Below are 19,944 nucleotides of genomic sequence, written 5' to 3'. Positions count from 1 at the left end.
TGCAGATATTTATGTTTTTAGAGACACCCTACACATGAATCTATTAATATATATGCAAATATTTATGTTTTAGAGACACCCTACACGTAAATCTATTAATATATATGCATATATTTATGTTTTTAAAGACTCCCTAGACTTGAATCTCTTAATATATGCGGATATTTATGTTTTCGAGACACCCTAGACGTAAATCTATTAATATATATGCATATATTTATGTTTTTTAGAGACACCCTACACATGAATCTATTAATATATATGCAGATATTTATGTTTTTAGAGACACCCTAGACGTACATCTATTAATATATATGCATATATTTATGTTTTTAGAGACACCCTACACATGAATCTATTAATATAATGCAGATATTTATGTTTTTAGAGACACCCTAGACGTAAATCTATTAATATATATGCATATGTATATGTTTTTAGAGACACCCTACACTTGAATCTATTAATATAATGCAGATATTTATGTTTTTTGACAATTTTCAAAACCATACTTAGAAAAAAACTTTAAAAGGCAAGGTTATTGATTTTATTCATCTTTTGATTTTATGTAATCTCACATTTTAATAGATACAAAAGGGTTTCCTCACTTTTATGTTTTGACAAAATATACTAAAACAGCTGACACTTTAAACGATTCGTTTGAATGAAGATAAAGAACCCCTATAACCCCTTTTCTAAGAAAATATTAAATTCTAGCCAGAACACAGAAAAATAGAAATAACTATAATTTAACAAAAAAAAGGTTATTTTTTCATAGAAACCAGGTATGTTCTGCAGAATTTAAACTTTCTTACATGTGCTCTGCAGTTTATTTATGTTCTGAAGAACTTAAACCTTCTTACAAACATGAGTTTTGCAGTTTATGTATGTTCTGTAGAGTTTAACCTTCTTACAATTACAAACATGAGTTCTGCTGTTTATGTATGTTCTGTAGAGTTTAAATCTTCTTACAAACATGAGCTCTGCAGTTTATGTATATTCTGTAGAGTTTAAACCTTCTTACAAACATTTGTTCTGCAGTTTATGAATGTTGTGTAGAGTTTAAACCTTCTTACAAACATGAGCTCTGCAGTTTATGTATGTTCTGTAGAGTTTAAACCTTCTTACAAACATGAGTTCTGCAGTTTATATATGTTCTGTAGAGTTTAAACCTTCCTACAAACATGAGCTCTGCAGTTTATGTATGTTCTGTAGAGTTTAAACCTTCTTACAAACATGAGTTCTGCATTTTATATATGTTCTGTAGAGTTTAAACCTTCTTACAAACATTTGTTCTGCAGTTTATGAATGTTCTGTAGAGTTTAAACCTTCTTACAAACATTCGTTCTGCAGTTTATGAATGTTCTGTAGAGTTTAAACCTTCTTACAAACATGAGTTCCGTAGTTTATGTATGTTCTGTAGAGTTTAAACCTTCTTACAAACATTTGTTCTGCAGTTTTTGTATGTTCTGTAAATTCTAAACATTCTTACAAACATGAGTTCTGCAGTTTATGTATGTTCTGCAGAGTTTAAACCTTCTTACAAACATGAGTTCCGCAGTTTATGTATGTTCTGTAGACTTTAAACCTTCTTACAAACACGAGTTTGCAGTAAAGTGATGTTTTGTAGAGTTTAAACCTTCTTACAAACATGAGTTCTGCAGTAAAGTGATGTTTTGTAGAGTTTAAACCTTCTTACAAACATGAGCTCTGCAGTTTATGTATGTTCTGTAGAGTTTAAACCTTCTTACAAACATGAGCTCTGCAGTTTATGTATGTTCTGTAGAGTTTAAACCTTCTTACAAACATGAGTTCTGCAGTAAAGTGATGTTCTGTAGAGTTTAAACCTTCTTACAAACATGAGTTCTGCAGTAAAGTGATGTTCTGCATGATTTACATTTACTGCACCCACACCAAAGGTGAAAAGGAAACTCGGCTCGAAGAGGCAAACACTGCTTTCTAAAAAATAAAAATATCATAAATATATTTTTTATCAAATATCTTTCCTTTTTTTTAACTACCTAAGAATGTTTTTATTAACAATTTTTTGATATATTCATATTAAAAAGTGTTCTATAATATTTTGTCATATCCATGCTAGATAAATTTTATTTTTTTATGTACCGAAAACCTATCCTAAAACAAACATTGCTAAATGAAAATGCTGATAATTAAATTTTTCTCATAAATTTTATGTGAAACTTAAATTTGTATTTCTTCATGAAAAAAAGCGTTAATTGCTTCGTGGAATTAAAGATATTTTTATCCAATTGTTTTATTTTTTTTTGCTGAACCTTTTTTATCTCTATGAAATGTTCGTGTTTGATTATTTCAATTAAGAAAGCAGCAAAAACCTAAATGTTAAAAAGTATAACCTGTCAATACTGATAGAGTTAGTTTTGAGGAATAGATCGTGTTCCAGGCTTAATTTAACTTCAAGCAACTCTTTCAGGGAAGACTAGAAATAGAAAAGAAGATTTGTATAATATTGACACATTGATTTCACTAGATCAAGATCACAGCATGCTAAGTTTTTACGATAGGCTTTTAGAGTGCCATCTCACGGCCACTTGTTGAACATAATACCCATTCAGGGGTTAATTTTTACAACTTTTAAAGAAATACTCCAATTTTAAACATGGAACATAACATTTATGAATTCAATCTTTTTTTTGAAGATTTTGTGTTTCAAGGGATTTGACTTATATGCTGATTTCCATAGACAACTCTGTAAATTATACATTAAAGATAAACATAGCTTCAACTTTGAAGTGTCGCAACGCCTTGGCCCTTGGTTTTACCTCATCAATGAAATATACTTTTTTTAGCCCTAGTTATATACACTGTAATAATGCAATGCTATGTTTCTAGCTTCAGTTCGAAAGAAGTAATGGGCAAAATATACTATTCGATTTTTATGTAAGAGCGTGAGGTTTGCAGTGCTTATATATAGTGGTCATCAAAACGGAATATTTAGTAAAAGATCGGGCTTAATGTCAATTTTTCTAATATATATTAAAATTATAAAATTATAAACAAAATAAATTTTTTTTTTCGTTGGTGGTGGCCGGGGGGGGGGGGAGTTACCTGTCCATACTCCAATGCAACCCCTAAGGTATCCATGCTCTCCTGAAATACAAAACCAAATTAACCCTTTTAGTTTTAAAAATTGTGTGTCTTACTGATTTAAAAAAAATTCTTTTCTTTTTTCATGGTTTATTTTCGCTTACAAACATGGGAACATTTAAAATGGTTTCAAATTTTGTTTGTGTGTCTGAATTCATAAGATTTAGTAAATTGCAACACAAAATAAAAAATTCTATTAATTCTATGAAAATAAGATACAAATGTTACATCTATACCTGCAACTGTCCCACCTCCTCTAGCAGGGCAATATAGGGTGTATCCATACACGCCTCTTCTTCCGGTAACTAAGAGAGGCCCAATTTTTAATTTTATAATTTTGATTATTTTTAAGAATAGTTCTAATGATTTAATTAAAGAATTTATTTTTTCTCAAGTATTTCTTATATTTTTAGATAACAAAAGATTTTCTGGTTTTATTCAAGAATTTTTCATAAAAGTCTTAATATTTTTTGGATACAAACAAATAAAATAAAAAAACATGATCCAGAAAGGATGAGACTTTAGTGGCAACATAAAACTATCATAATTTATTTAGTTAAAAGCTGAATTTTTCCTACTATACTTAGAAAATTTCTAATTAAATGACACACTAAATAACAGAAAAAAAACAAGCTTAAGGAAACCACAAAAAAAGACAAGCTAAAATTCATACAGTCTTATTTAAAGCCTCATTCTTTATGGGTAACCCAATATATATATATATAACGTTTCTTACCCTAGCCCGCATTGCCAATCTTGCCTTGGCAAGAGTTAGAGGGTTCTGTTTAGATTTAATGGAAGACTTTAATTGTTCTAGATGGATCTCTTGATCTTTTATTTCCTAATTAGAAAACAGTTTTATATCAGGAAAAACTCCAATTTTCTAATCTATATATGGTTGCATCCTGATGGTGTAAACCGTTGATATTTTAAATTAGACTTTTTATATATATTAGAATTTATAGTTTGAAATATTAAAGGTCTCTGACATCAGGGTACGAGTAGAACGGATAAGACACAAGGGCTAGTAAAATTAGAACTTGTTGTAACTTTTTAGTTTCTAGGTTAGATAATTTGCCCTTTGCCAAAAAGTTAAAAGAAAATGCAACTATGAAACTTGAAGCTTGTTTATCTTTAAATATTTGAATTCAGGTTTTCATTTTAAGCTAAAAAAACACATATTTTTTTTGTTTGCAAATTGAAAAAGCATAAGTCACCTTTATGTAAAATCTTGATTCAAGAAAATTTGAAACTATGCTCAGTCCTAGCTTAAGTAGCCCTAAATTTGTGGAGTGGCATATCCGATTTACAACGGTACGTTTAAAAACTTTGTCTAAATATCGATGCCATTGTTATTCTTGTTTCTGTAGTCGAAAACTTACGCTGCTAAACTAAAGTGTATTCTTGACCAGACACAGATTCAAAGATTGTAAATTTGGACATGCCATGTAAATGAAAGGTAACTTAAAACTACATTACGAATCCCAATTTAAGATAAAGATTTGAATAAATAAATACTAAATAGCTTGATACCTGAACTGTATTGTCTAAATGTCCTTGGATCCTAAATTCACAAAGAATAAATAAAAATAAAAAAATGTTGTCTATTGAGATACTTACAATTGTAATTTGCCTAATAATGCAATGCGAATTTTCAAATGAAATGAATGAACTTCTTAAAATGAACTTCTTTTTTGAATATTTATTCAGGTTTCCTTTTATGTGTATCTTCAAGCTCCTTTGCTCTACTTACTAAGGACAGGTTAGTACCCTCCCAAGCAGATTTTATCTCAGCTATCGCCTTTCAGATAATCACATTTTTATTCCAGTTTTACATATTTTGAAGGATTTGTGTAAAGGATTTTTTGGTTTTCTGAGCTGGGAATTTTAGAATAGGATACCTTTAATCCCAACTGCTTAATCCAAATATCCAATGTGGACACTTTTAATTTCTTGCTTAATCCACTCTTTTTTGGATATGGTACAGAAAAATCAAAAACCGGTTTTTCAAAATTAGAGAGTCCCTCCTGTTTCTGTTTATTAATCTTAAATGGCGCTCAAAATTTCATATTTCCATGATTCTGATACCCGACTCTGATTTTTGAATTTAATACACTTTTCAGGATACAAGCACAAGATTAGGTTAGTCTCGAGATTAAGAAAAGAGAGGATCAAGCATTGATCTATATATCCACCATTCTAAAGTTTCCAGCTCAGATCGGATTTTCAAAAACTTTTCGAAATCGAAAGTTTTTCTTTGGTATCAATTTTAATTAATTTCAGTTATTTTGGGGTATATGCATTTGCATTTGCAGTGAAACCATTAAATAATAATTCTTGACAAAAATATTGGTAAATTCAAAACTGCCAGACCACTATCATGAAACTGGGTTTCCGAAACTGGGTTTCATTACCATACTCTGTCTTAAGTTTCGGGGTCTGGGGTCAGGTGAGTTTCAATGCAAATATTTCAACCCGATCAGTTTTGTTGTCATTGGACACATCTAACACACCTAAAATTGAACAAATCTATAAATTTANCAATATTGAATCAGAATCATTTATTTACATAAAACATTAATTTCCTGTGCACAAGCGCTTTCAGCTTTGGCAGTAAGCTTGCTCGTTTCAGATCTAAGGTCTAAAAAGTATATTTGTAATTTTTGATAAAATATTTAAGAAAAGGTTCGTAAACAAGGGAACTGGTTAACTTCCTCAAACCAAAGTTTTCTGATTGCTATAACTTTGCCACCTGATTGTGTTAAACTCTAAAATCTGCGTGATCTAGCAGAATTCAAAAGTTTACATAAGTTTAGCGAGATTAGAGCAAAAGAAAATTATATTTTTAGGTAATATTCAGTTTCAACAAATGGGAACACATTTTTTTAATACTTATCAGGCCGGGGTTATTATCAAGGACCTTGAACACACTAGATGGAATAGTGATTATATGAATAAAAAATAGAATAAGTTTCTGATTTAGAAATTCTGGAGTTGGGTTATTTTCAGTCTTGCATGTTAACATACATAGTTGAAACATCTAGTGCAGCATCTAGTGCCGCAGCTAGTGCCGCAGCTAGTGCCGCAGCTAGTGCCGCAGCTAGTGCCGCATATAGTGCAGAATCTAGTGCCGCATATAGTGCAGCATCTAGTGCCACATATAGTGCAGCATCTAGTGCAGCATCTAGTGCAACATACAGTGCAGCATCTAGTGCTGCATTTAGTGCAGCATCTAGTGCCGCATCTAGTGCCACATTTAGTGCCGCATCTAGTGCAGCATCTAGTGCCGCATCTAGTACAGCATCTAGTGCCACATCTAGTGCCGCATATAGTGCAGCATCTAGTGCCGCATATAAAGCAGCATCTAGTGCCGCATATAGTGCTGCATCTAGTGCCGCATATAGTACAGAACCTAGTGCCGCATATAGTGCCGCAAATAGTGCAGCATCTAGTGCCGCATATAGTGCAGCATCTAGTGCAGGATCTAGTGCCGCATCTAGTGCCGCATCTAGTGCCGCATCTAGTGCAGCATCTAGTGCAGCATCTAGTGCAGCATCTAGTGCCGCATCTAGTGCCGCATAATGGTGCAGCATCTAGTGCCGCATCTAGTGCAACATCTAGTGCAGCATCAATAGTGTCGCATATAGTGCAGCATCAGTAGTGTCGCATATAGTGCAGCATCTAGTGCCGCATATAGTGCAGCATCTAGTGCCGCATAAAGTGCAGAATCTAGTGCAGCATCTAGTGCCACATATAGTGCAGCATCCAGTGCTGCATTTAGTGGCGCATCTAGTGCCACATCTAGTGCAGCATATAGTGCCGCATCTAGTGCCGCATTTAGTGCAGCATCTAGTGCCGAATCTAGTGCCGCATCTAGTGCCGCATCTAGTGCAGCATCAAGTGCTGCATCTAGTACAGCATCTAGTGCCGCATCTAGTGCCGCATATAGTGCAGCATCTAGTGCCGCATATAGTACAGAACCTAGTGCCGCATATAGTGCCGCAAATAGTGCAGCATCTAGTGCCGCATATAGTGTAGCATATAGTGCAGCATCTAGTGCCGCATATAGTGCCGCATATAGTGCCGCATATAGTGCCGCATATTATGCTGCATATAGTGCCGCATCCAGTACAGCATCTAGTGCAACATCTAGTGCCGCATATAGTGCGGCATCTAGTGCCGCACTCAATTAAGAAAAAAAGTAGCATGTCCAATTCCCAATTCGGTCCTGTAATCTGAATAACAATTAATTCCAATTAAAAATGAAAATGATATCTTGATTATAACATAAGCCTTCATTGTCTCATCGAAATGCTAAACAAACAAACAAATTGTCATTAATCCTTGATCAGACAAAAGGTTCAAAGACGTAGGAATCGAACATGCCTCTTCAAAATACGTTCACAGTCCCTTAAATAAACAATTTACTGAGAGATATCTGTAAGCTCTGCTGAGAGTTCTTTGACCACTGTTGAATTTTTCTATTTGGAACTTCAGTTCTTTGTTCGGACTTAATCTCCTTCTTGCCGTTGGGTCCCTGAAAATAAATATATAAAATAAAAAAACAATATACAGTGCACCCCGGTCTATAATTCAACAATCTATAAACTTACGCGTATTTTATTCTATTCTTATTCCTTTAAAATGTATTTGCCGACAAAAAATTTTTTAGAAAAAGACAAAAAATTATGTCCAATGGGTCAAATTGTGATCGAAAGTCACAGCTTTCTGAAATATTGACAGAACCGGTAAATCCACGTGAATGAGAACTTGAAAACTTGATGAATTCTACCCCCTTCAACATCCCCCCTCCCCCCACCACATACGCCCATAAACTAGTCAATCCTTTTCAGTCATTCAATGCTCTTCAAAAGAGTAAGGTACGGTTTTCTAATTTTTCTTTTAAGTTTTATATTATATGACAATATTCATTTTGAAAAATTCCTTATTACATAAAAAAATTTTTATTTTTGTTCTCTTCTTTGTTTATCTGAGTTGCTTTGTTTGTATTATTTTTTTTTAAATTTTTGCTTATATCTGTTATTTTATAGGACGAACTCTTGATGATGCAAAAGTTTTTGGCGAAATATATTGAGAAGAAAATGATATAATTCTAGTGCTAGAGAGTAGGGTTGGGATTTGTTTAAAAACGATCTAAAGTTAAAAACTATGGAATAGAAAAATGACTTAAAAGTGTAATAATTATATTCTTCTATCAAATACAAGCCTGATGTAAATCTTAGGGACAGTTGAGATCAATCAATTGCACCCATGGTTTAAGGTTTATGCAAATAATGCACTCTAGATATTTCAATAACAAAGAGAAGAGGAGTTTTAGCATTACAAAAGCAGCATTTACGTGCATTTGATGTTGTTACAAAGCAATTATTTACTAAAAGTTTAAAAATCTCTTTTCAAATTGAAATAGTTTGTGCTCACTGCTCATGCTCAATGGACTATTGCAAATCTAAACTTAAGTCTAAACGTCGTCTTTCTATTCCAGAGTTTTCTGGTTTTTACTTTGCATTATTTAACAATTGTAAGCAGATTTTTCTTTTCAATTTTCAATGGACTATTTTAAATCTAAAATTGCATGAGTCTAACAGTCGTCTAACTATTCCAGAGTTTTCTGGTTATTAATGTACACATTATTAAACAATTGTAATTTTGCGGATTTATCTTTTTTCAATTGCGGATTTCCAAAATTTGTAAATTCTGATATTTGTTTAATTCTAACCATATATAATTCTTCCATGGGGGGACAAGTAAAATCCCTGAACAACTTGGGCCACTGCACCACCTCCGGTTCAGCGAGGGTTGACGTTCAGGAAACAAGTACAAATTAAGTTTAGCAACCGATTTCTCTTTTTAAACACGTGACAAAACCAGGATGCAAAGATATAAGGATTAGAAAATGAATGTTTGGGGCGAATAATTAGTTTATGTATTAACTTACCCTGCCTTTAAAACCTTGGTCCTTGTTTCTGTTAGAAAGTGCAGGAGTTGGACCCTTAGCAGTTATAGCCAAATCCACGGTTGCTTGGTCAATACTTAACAACATTTAGTCATAGATTTCATAGCAATTGGAACATTTTTTCTTGGTTTTTAATTTTATAACTTATATACAACAATATGAATATAAGGTGGAAATTACTATTTCTAAAATCAGTAATTACCGAAAAATCATAGATCATTGATTAATTTTTAATATTATAAAAACAATATTATGCCAATATTTTTTTTAAGACGGATATGTGATACCCGTGCAATGATATATTTTGACGAATTTTATTTTCCCTTTCCATTAAACTAAAAAAAGCAAAAATCTAAGTTATATTATTTTTAAGAAACCTTCAGGTTTGGTGCATAATTTATCTCTGAACATTTTCATTGAAAAATTACCACATATTTTCATCCTTTAACTATTTCATATAATTAATATTTATTATACTATATTATTATTTTATATATCATAATCAATATATTACCTAATAGCTTGTTCTTTATTGTTTAGATCACTGGTCAAACGTTGAACCATATCAGTATTTTTCTCAATTTGATCAGTACACTGAATTAATCAACATTTCGTAACAAATAATAAAAACCATCAGGTTATGTTTTTACAGCCATGCTTAATTTAAAAAAAATGTTTAAATTTTGAACAAATTGCTCTTAATTTTAAACAATTTTTTAAAAAATTTTGCACAAAATATTCTCAATTTTGAAAAAAACGTTCTTAATTTTGAACAACTTTTTTATTTAAACAAAATTTCTTTATTTTCAACAAAATAATATTAATTTTGAACAAATTTTTTTTTATTTAAGCAAAATTTCTTTATATGAAACAAAATATTCTTAATTTTGAACAAAATGCTCTGAATTTAAACATATTGTTCTTGATTTTAAATAAAATGTTCTTCTAACAGATTATTTCAGGCAATACATTTCTTAATGAAATGTTTTAAACACAAATTTTATATATTCTAAATAGTAAATTAATAAAAAACATCAACCTCTTTTAATATCTGTTTGAAAACATCTTGATGATGTTTGATAATCTCCAATTCTGTTTGTAAACTGAGTTCAACTGAATCTTTTACCAGCTCTATACCCAACCTTTTCTCTCGTAACTCCCTGGACAAAACATATCTTTTGTTTAGATTTTGTGATATCATTTTAGGCGAACTATAACATCTTTTGATTTTTTTTAATGCATGTTATGATTCTTAAAATTCCAGTGAGCATGAAGCACAGTAATAATGCATTGTACTGTGCACAGCACAATTACCGTTTTACTTTTAAAGTACTTTTAAAGGAAGAAATAAAAAATTAGATAAGTTCAAATGCATCTTTCATCACCAATATCAAACCACACTATAGAATGTAAACAGTACAACGGGACAGTGCAACGAATGTACTGCATCAAATAGGAATTTCTTACTTGCATTTAGTGTATACCCTGAGAGGACGTTCAGATTGTGCCAGAGCATGATCTACATTTCTTCTACTTTCAGATAGGGTCTCAGTCATACTCCTAGATAACCAATTACAAAGATAACAAAACAAAAAAAAACTTTTTGTCCAGTTCCAATTCCAAAGTATTATGGGTCTCACTGTATATTGCAGTTTTCCTTTGGTAAAGCTCTGAACACCTTGGATTGTTAAGATTTGATCTTGACCACGGGCAGCCATAGTACATTTGAATTTCCGAGCCGGGTCAACCTTTCCAGTCCCAGTTTGTACTGACATCGGGTATCGATGAGTATCGTCTATCGATAAAGAGAAAATTACTGTCCAAAAACTTCATAACACTGCGAACCAAAATAACAGTGCTATTGGTAATTTTATAAAACGTTTGTTTACTTGTCTTATTTCAATGGCTTTTTCTAGATCTAATAAGCTTTGAAACAAAGCAGAAGTCGAAATAAAAAGTTTATTTCAATTTTTTTTAGTTCAATTGAAAAACATATTTTGGAAATATCCTCAAATTTTTTGAGAAAATCCGGAAACCAATCAAAACTTTATAGCACACGTGCTATACTATACAGCTATTTTAACATTATAGCACGATGATTACTTCATTATGAAATTCAAGATGAAGTGAGTAAAAATGATAAAGTACACAATAGATTCATAAAATATTTTAAAGAAATCAAAAAAAAACTTTTTGATGGAAGGATTAAATGTTTTATGACTTAAAATTTGCTGTGAATAGGAATATTTGTGAAGGGGTTTTTAATCTGAAGAAAAGGTTTAGGAGGGGGTAAGGGGGGGAATGAAGGTGAAAGTTGGAGAAAGGGCCTNAACTCTATAAAGTAAGTTTTCTGTTTCTCATTGTATTATACCCTTTAAATGATGGGTTATTGAATGCTTCTAACTTTTTCCTCATTGTTTTCAAATAAACAATAGAATTAAACCCTTTATCTTCACCGCCGAGCCTTGCATACACATTAGGCAGAGGGAGGGTGTTAATAATGCATCATTTATATACCGTACATTCCATACATGACCGCTTTCAAGTATAGGGGGTATGGAGTAGGATCAACAGTTAAAATGTCGCAACAATCTGTGAATTTTCCAACTCCAAGTGTAAAACAGTTTTTTTTTTGTTTCGCGCAAACACTTTTTGTTCTCTAGTCTATATTGCACGTAGAAGTCATATTCAAAATGGGTTTCTTTATTTTGCATTTGGAGTTCATTCAAAATACATTACAATATGATATTATTTACATTTGTAAAAGTATTTATAAAGGTATATAAATATATACGTAGTACAAAAATAGAAATCAAAGGACTCAAAGAAGTTCGTAGTAAGATTTCGATTGGGGTTTATAATTCTACTGGAGGGATTCAGTTATCCTTACTGGGGGGTTATAATTCCACTGGAGGGATTCAGTTATCCTTCCAAGGGGTTTATAATTGTAAAAAGCATTTTTTCAAACCCCTCCAGTGAAAAAGAATTCCCTCCGGTGGTTTCCAGTGGAGTCAAAATCTTACTACGAACTTCCGTGACTCAAATCAAAGTTAGTTGTGTTTGTGCATGGTTTTAAGCTTGTATGATAGCTTGTATGTTACCCATATATGAATACTTAAATAATAAATCAGAAGACTTGGAACAGAGGCTAATGGATAGATATATAGATATAGATATATAGATAGATAGTAGATAGATAGTAGATAGATAGATATACAGATAGATAAATAGATTAATATATATATATATATATATATATATAGATAGATAGATATGTAATAAATACAGCAATCCCTATATTTGTTAACCTAAAGATACCTAGATATATTACGTTGTGCATTGTCTTTAAATCCAAATGCGCTTATCATTAACTACGCAAAAACTTGTATTGTGATTAACCTAGCCTAGCTATGTCTGTAAATGCGTGAAAACCTGTTGTAATTAACTTATAACTAAGTCATTAACTGGCTTAAATATGCTTATACATATCTGCACTAATCTTGCAAATATGTATGTTAAACTTAATATGTAACATAAATATATAAATACACATTAGTTGGAAGATACTCCGCTTTCATTACGGTGATAAAGTAATTGTTGTCCTCGTTGAAACATTGGTTTGGTATTGATCGTTTAAGAGCTCGTGTCCGTGATGACATTGATAGCTGAGCTTGTGTCCCTGTTGACATTGATAGCTGACGAGATCGTGTCCATTGGCTTGGCTTTGATAACTGACGAGTTGTACCTGGATTGGTAAAGGTCTGGAAGCAGTTTTACGAGTACGGCATTTACTGCAGATATATAGATATATAGATAGATACATATATGGATAGATAGATAGATAGATATATAGATAGATAGATATATAGATAGATAGATATATAGATAGATAGATAGATACTGGCTCCCGTCAACAATAGGATCTTTAGACTAATATATCTGTCTATATTGTATGTACATTATATTTATATATATGTATATATTATATATAGTTCAAACATGATAATTAATCTTTCAAATCTACAGGGGTTAATAAAACCACTTTGGATCACGGGATTATACAAGGAGCGGGGGGAGGAAGCAGGTATCCCCCCCCCCCCTGAAAACTGTAGAATAATTTGAAAAATCTTGAAATTTTTTTCTATTTTCATTAAGAATTTTTACCCTCCCTTCTACAAATGGATAGTAGAAATCAGTTTACAAAGGTGGAAGTTGGAACTATTTAGTTTTTCTTCACGAAAAGGGCTATTTTCTTTCGTGTTTTAGTATATTTGAGAACATGAATGTATTCGAGAGATGGGTTTCTTTTTATATCTGAATCATGAAGGGTTTATTGTTATACTTATCTTTACTCTTCTCTCACAGTTTAGAATAACAGTAACCTTTGCTTTAACGCTTCCGGTATTAGAGGGGAGAGAACTTCTTTCAATAATGTTGTACAACTAGGGGGACCCTCAAAGAATGAGAGGGGAGAGAACTTCTCTCAATAATGTTGTATAACTAGGGGGACCCTCAAAGAATGAGAGGGGAGAGAGAACTTCTTTAAATAATGTTGTACAACTAGGGGGACCCTAAAAGAATGAGAGGGGAGAGAACTTCTTGCAATAATGTTGTACAACTAGGGGGACCCTCAAAGAATGAGAGTGGAGAGAACTTCTCTCATTAATGTTGTACAACTAGGGGAATTGCTAAACATGAGAGGGGGTATAGGCTGATATCGAATTGAAATCGATATCGATTGCTTCTAATTTCACTTTTATCTGTTGCGTCTATAAGGAGACACTGGTTAATAACGTCTTATGCCCAAGAGTATAGGACCCATACAAATCCACTCAGAGCGTAAATGATTCAATTATATTTAGAATTAATCATTCAGATATTACAAGTTTTAAAAGTCGAATTCAATTCGCTGCATTCCTATGCAGTTAAAATATCATAATAGTTTTTTTTTATTATTTTACATACAGGGTGTCCCAAAAAACATGGGAATTTAGTGACGAATTCGATATCGTCTTTTTAAATAATTCTTTGATTTAGTATAGTGATACCTACTGAGAAAGCCGTAATCTGTAAGAGTTTCGTCTGCTATGTTCACAATTTGTTTGTTTATGTTTTGACTGCATACAGTTGTACTTAGTAAAACAAGAAAATTGCAGTATACAAATATGTCAAACAGAGTAAACATGTCCGTCTTCACTTTATATCTTGCGGAGACATAATAGACTCATCTTTGCAGTCTTTTACCCTTTTCATAAAATAAACTCTAGCAGACATAATAATATTGTGGCTTATGAAATTAGGTATCACAATGCTAATTCATAACAAAGACGATATCGAATTCGTCACTGAATTCCCATGTTTTTTGGGACACCCTGTACAATTTACTTTTGGGGACGGTTTTTTGGTCGCTAGGTGTATCTCTCAAGTGATTTCTCTAAAATATCGAAAGTAGAAGCACCTAGGGGCCAAGTAATCGTTTTCAAAATACATTTTATAAAAAGAAATTTTAAATATTTTGATATTTTTTCAACAAAGAAATGCATCGAATTGAATTCAACATTTATAACTCTAAATATCTGAATAATTAGTTTAAATTGAATTGAATGATCTATAGTCTAGGTAAAATAATGCAACTGCGCTCTTTGGTATAAGTCGTTTCATAAGTAAAATTAGTAGCAATCGATATAGAATTCACTTAGATATAAGCCTTAAACTATCTTTCAATTTTTTTCGCGAACATTTCATTTGAGAAAACGGTGAAAACCTTAAAATTCTGGAATAGGAAGACGACTTAGAAGCAATACTTTGTATTTGATGTTGTTACAAAGCAAATAGTTTTACTAGTAACCTATTAAATCACTTATTAAGTAAAACAGGCTTGTTGCTGTGTCTCATGTTCAATGGAATATGTTCATACATTGAGCCTAAAGTGGTCTTCCTCCGGAGTTTTCTGTTTCTCATTGTATTATACCCTTTCAACTCAATAAAGTAAGTTTTCTGTTTCTCATTGTATTATACCCTTTAATCTCTATAAAGTAAGTTTTCTGTTTCTCATTATATTATACCCTTTAAACTCTATAAAGTATGTTTTCTGTTTCTAATTGTATTATACCCTTTAAACTCAATAAAGTAAGTTTTCTGTTTCTCATTGTATTATACCCTTTAAACTCTATAAAGTATGTTTTCTGTTTCCCATTGTATTATACCCTTTAAACTCTATAAAGTAAGTTTTCTGTTTCTCATTGTATTATACCCTTTAAACTCTATAAAGTAAGTTTTCTGTTTCTCATTGTAGTATACCCTTTAAACTCTATAAAGTAAGTTTTCTGTTTCTCATTGTATTATACCCTTTAAACTCTATAAAGTAAGTTTTCTGTTTCCCATTGTATTATACCCTTTAAACTCTATAAAGTAAGTTTCCTGTTTCTCATTGTATTATACCCTTTAAACTCTATAAAGTAAGTTTTCTGTTTCTAATTGTATTATACCCTTTAAACTCTATAAAGTAATAAAAGGTCTAGACTAGTATTGGACGGTTTTTTTTTGGATCAGAACACAATAAAACTAAATGTAAACAAACTACTAAATCAGATGTAACAAGGACAAACTTTCTTTATTCACCCAGCAAAGTCAGGGCAGAAAACGGTCCAAAAATAGTTTACAAAAATAGTGTTCTAGTGTCCTAGTTTCCTAGTGTCCTAGTGTCCAAGTGTCCTAGTGTCCTAGTGTCCTAGTGTACTAGTGTCCTAGTGTCCTAGTGCCTTAGTGTCCTAGTGTCTTATTGGTGTCATAGTGTCCTAGTGTACTAGTGTCCTAGTGTCCTAGTGTCCTAGTGTCCTAGTGTCCTAGTGTCCTAGTGTCCTAGTGTCCTAGTGTCTTAGTGTCCTAGGTCTTATTGGTGTCCTAGTGTCCTAGTGTTCTAGTGTCCTAGTGTCCTAGTGTCCTAGTGTCCTAGTGTTCTAGTGTTCTAGAGTACTAGTGTTCTAGTGTTCTAGTGTCCTTCCTAGTGGTGTCCAGGTTCTAGTGTCCAAGTGTCCATAAATACCTGAGAACTGAAATCTCCTGCTGAAGTTCTCCCCGCCAGAATATTACATCCTTCATCCGTTCTCCTAGTCTATACCTTGCCTGCTCACCCCCTTTCCTAGGTAGGTAGGATAGGTAGGTAGGTAGGTTAGGTAGGTTAGGTAGGTTAGGTAGGTTAGGTAGGTTAGGTAGGTTAGGTAGGTTAGGTAGGTTCAGAAAATTAGGTAGGTTAGGTAGGTTCAGAAAAGGTTAGGTAGGTTAGGTAGGTTAGGTAGGTAGGTAGGTTAGGTAGGTTAGGTAGGTTCAGAAAATTAGGTAGGTTAGGTAGGTTCAGAAAATTAGGTAGGTTAGGTATGTTATTGAGGTCAGGTAGGTTAGGTAGGTTAGGTAAGTTAGGTAGGTTAGGTAGGGTAGGTAGATTGGATAGTAGGTTAGGTAGTAGTTAAACTTTGTATAGTCTGCATGCTCCTCTATAAGATACCTAGTTATACTTGTATAGTCTGCAAGCTCCTCTGTAAGATACCTAGTTATACCTTTTATAGTCTGCATGCTCCTCTATATATACCTAGTTATACCTTGTATAGTCTGCATGCTCCTCTATATATACCTAGTTATACCTTGTATAGTCTGCATGCTCCTTTATAGATACCTAGGTATACCTTGCATAGTCTGCATGCTCCTCTATAAGATACCTAGGTATACCTTGTATAGTCTGCATGCTCCTCTATAAGATACCTAGGTATACCTTGTATAGTCTGCATGCTCCTCTATAGATACCTAGATATACCTTGTATAGTCTGCATGCTCCTTTATAGATATCTAGGTATACCTTGTATAGTCTGCATGCTCCTCTATAAGTTGGTTTGCTTTGCTTCTCACAGCTTCAGCCTTTTGTCGAATTACATCAGCTCTAAAAAGTAATTAAATTGAATTCAAAATTTTTTTTATTTAATTATTATAAAATAGATTGTTTTTCTTTCTTGTTTTCCATCTGAGAACGTGTATAAAGAAAAATGGTTAAATTTGTATGTATGTATTCAAATCCAAACACTTTTCGAGATAAAAAAACGACAATATTTTTCACATGGATCGGAAGTTTTAAGGAGTACTATTGTGAATCGGGTATACCCACTCTAAATGAACTTGAAATTTACAACGACAGTACCATTAATTCTAATTTTGTTTGTTTGATTTTACAAGATATTTTTCCTGCCTTTTCTCTAGAGCCGTATTGACTTTAAAGCTATTTGATCTGAGCTGAAAACTTTGGAATGAGATATCCTTAATCCCGATCGGTTAATTAATCTGGAGATTAATAGCAAGAGGAAAAAAAGCATTCTTATATCTGGAGATTAAAGAAAAAGAGGAGATAAAGCATTAATCCCGATTTCCACCATTAAAAAGTTCCCAGCTCCAAACACTTTAGAATAATATATCCTAAATCCCGATTACTTAATCTGAGTATCCAAGGGACAAACTTTTGATCGTCTTCTTAAACCATTCTTTCTTGGATATAGTAGAGAAAAATCAAAAACCGACTTTTTAATCTTAAATGGCGCGGAAAATTTCAAATTTATCGGCTTCTTATACACGACTCTGATTGGTTGAATTTTATACACTTTTCAGGATACAAGTTCAAGATTAAGTTAGTCTCGATATCCACCATTCTGAAGTTTTGAGCTGTGAACTGTTGATCTGTGTTGGATATCAAGTAAAGATTAAATTAATCTGTAGATTAACAAAAGCTCAAGCATCGATATCCACACTACAACCTTTTATATAATTTCAAATTTAAACTATTCTTTTATAAAGAATTACTTTTTGTAGCTGTTGATATTTGTAATATTCCATTCTGCGGGTGAAAATTCACTAGAGTTTATCAGTGGACTTCGGCGAGAGTTCATTAGCAACCTAAACATTAATTAAATAGTTAATCATATTCTTATTTAAAACTATTTTATCAGAACAAAAAGCCAATGCTTGAAATGATCATTATAGTGTATAGTTATATAAACCTTACCAGACAAGAAAACTGTGCTTCTGTTCGTTTTTAACACTTATAACTAAACGTTAATTTTGAAAACTTCTGATTTTTTACGAATTTTTTCCCAGCCATAAATACGACAAACTTCCCGACAGATAAGTAATCGTAAATATTTCAAGAATAATATTTAACTGTTTTAAGATCATTTTGACCATTTTGGTCAAGAAATTTCTCGTTTTAAAGTTTAGATTTTAATTTGTTCGTGGATTTAGAGAGGGACAAAAAAGGTCTTTGAGATGCAGAGAAGATTTAAGTCATAATTCATAGCAGTGCTATAATGAAATTTAGCATGAACTGAGTCTGAATGATAAAGTGCACAATAATTCTATAAAACAAATAAAATGTATTTAAATACCTAACAAATATTTAACTTATCTGAATAGATAGTACTTACTGATTACTCATATCTGTAATATTTGGAGATGTCTCAGGTCTTCTTATGCTGGAGTGTACATGAAGTTTCCCTCCATAATCATGTACATAAGAGGTGTCAGGCCTGTACGTAAATAAATAAAACTTTGATACATGTTTAAACTGATTTTTTCACGGTTATTGTAGCTTTAATTTGCTATTTTAGAAAGCTGAACTGTACTGTTCCATACTTTACTGTACTGTACTGTTATGTACTGTATACCGATCTTTACTATAGTGCATGCCTTTTCTAATGTACAGTATATGTGTTTACTGTTTAATGTATGTACTGTTTTATGATGTGTTGATTGGACCGCATTTTCCTAAACTTTACAATATTATGATACCCGGGTGATTATACGGTATTTTTACTGTACTGCACTGTACACTGTGTCGGCACAGCAGTGCACTGTACTGTACTGCGCCATACTTTCTGTACCGTACAATTATGTCTTGTACTGTGCTTCTGTGCTGTGTTATGCTGTACTGTTTTGTACTTTACTGTATTACTTATCTCGGCATTGTACTGCACTGTTCTTTACTATTTACCTCGGTGACTGTACTGTACTATTCTGGACAGAAGTGTGTCGAGATAAAGATCTAACACTTCCTTTTGAGTTTGGGCTAGGGACTGTATCGAACTGAAACAAATAAAACTAAGTGAATTCAATTAACTTCTAACACCCTTAGAAAAAAATAAAAGGTTTAGAAAACTCAGACAAAAAATTGAAAAACCATGCTAAAATGTTAAAATGTTAAAATGCTAAAATGTGAAAATGTTGAAATGTTAAAATGTTAAAATGTGAAAATGTTAAAATGTTAAAATGTTGAAATGTTGAAATGTTGAAATGTTGAAATGTTAATATGTGAAAATGTTAAAATGTTAAAAGGTTAAAATTGAATTTTTTTTTACCTCGTTTTCGTGATAAAGTTGTTGTGAGATTGCTTTTCTCATTTTTCCCCCTCCCCCACTTCCCCCATTACCACTTCCCCAATTTCCACTTCCCACTTCTCGTACTTCTCCACTGTCTCGTCTCCAACCCCTATCCTTTATAATCCCTTCAATCCAATCATGATCCCTTCCCCCGTTTCTTCCCCAACTCCCTCCTCCACCCCTTTCTGCGCCCCTCCCCCCACCCCTTTCTCCATCCCTTCCTCCTAACCCCTTCTGCAGAGGAAGGCGTGGAAGTGAGTTTGTGCCTAAATAAGTTTATAAGTTTACTATACAAATATAGTTAGTGGAAGGTCGAACCAAACCAGTTTAGAAAAATGATGGAGACTACTTTTTCAGTACACTAAATATAGTTCGACATTTCTATTTTGTCATCATCATTACTTTAGGTTGGGGAGACACTGGTCCCAATAC

General features: G+C 32.5%; 1 protein-coding gene across 1 annotated transcript; it reads right to left on the bottom strand.

The window, feature by feature from the left end:
* Positions 1-533: 533 nt before the first annotated feature.
* LOC111702765 (tektin-4) lies at positions 534-19,533 on the bottom strand. Its single transcript, XM_023474539.1, has 19 exons — positions 19,492-19,533; positions 19,128-19,219; positions 18,562-18,663; positions 17,942-18,034; positions 16,953-17,033; positions 16,146-16,241; positions 10,568-10,660; positions 10,140-10,260; positions 9,615-9,694; positions 9,083-9,176; positions 7,555-7,663; positions 5,712-5,767; positions 4,842-4,927; positions 4,660-4,690; positions 3,863-3,967; positions 3,363-3,431; positions 3,088-3,129; positions 2,376-2,458; positions 534-1,959 (listed from the first exon to the last, which is right to left on the bottom strand). Exons 1-19 carry the CDS (start codon positions 19,531-19,533, stop codon positions 1,842-1,844), a joined length of 1,593 nt encoding a protein of 530 aa, XP_023330307.1. The 3' UTR covers positions 534-1,841.
* Positions 19,534-19,944: the final 411 nt, after the last annotated feature.

The sequence above is a fragment of the Eurytemora carolleeae genome, unplaced genomic scaffold, assembly GCF_000591075.1.
Source record: "Eurytemora carolleeae unplaced genomic scaffold, Eaff_2.0 scaffold491, whole genome shotgun sequence".
Lineage (NCBI taxonomy): Eukaryota > Metazoa > Arthropoda > Copepoda > Calanoida > Temoridae > Eurytemora > Eurytemora carolleeae.
Note: the sequence above shows the minus strand (reverse complement) of the source record. Positions and strands in the feature narration are given on the sequence as shown.

Bases quoted from the DNA above. Each gene is read 5' to 3' on its own strand.
- LOC111702765 (XM_023474539.1), bottom strand. From the start codon at position 19,533: ATGAGAAAAGCAATCTCACAACAACTTTATCACGAAAACGAG. The intron at 19,220-19,491 runs GTAAAAAAAAAT...TATTTGTTTCAG, and splicing joins AACTTTATCACGAAAACGAG to TTCGATACAGTCCCTAGCCC. The intron at 18,035-18,561 runs GTAAGTACTATC...ATTAATGTTTAG, and splicing joins ATTACAGATATGAGTAATCA to GTTGCTAATGAACTCTCGCC.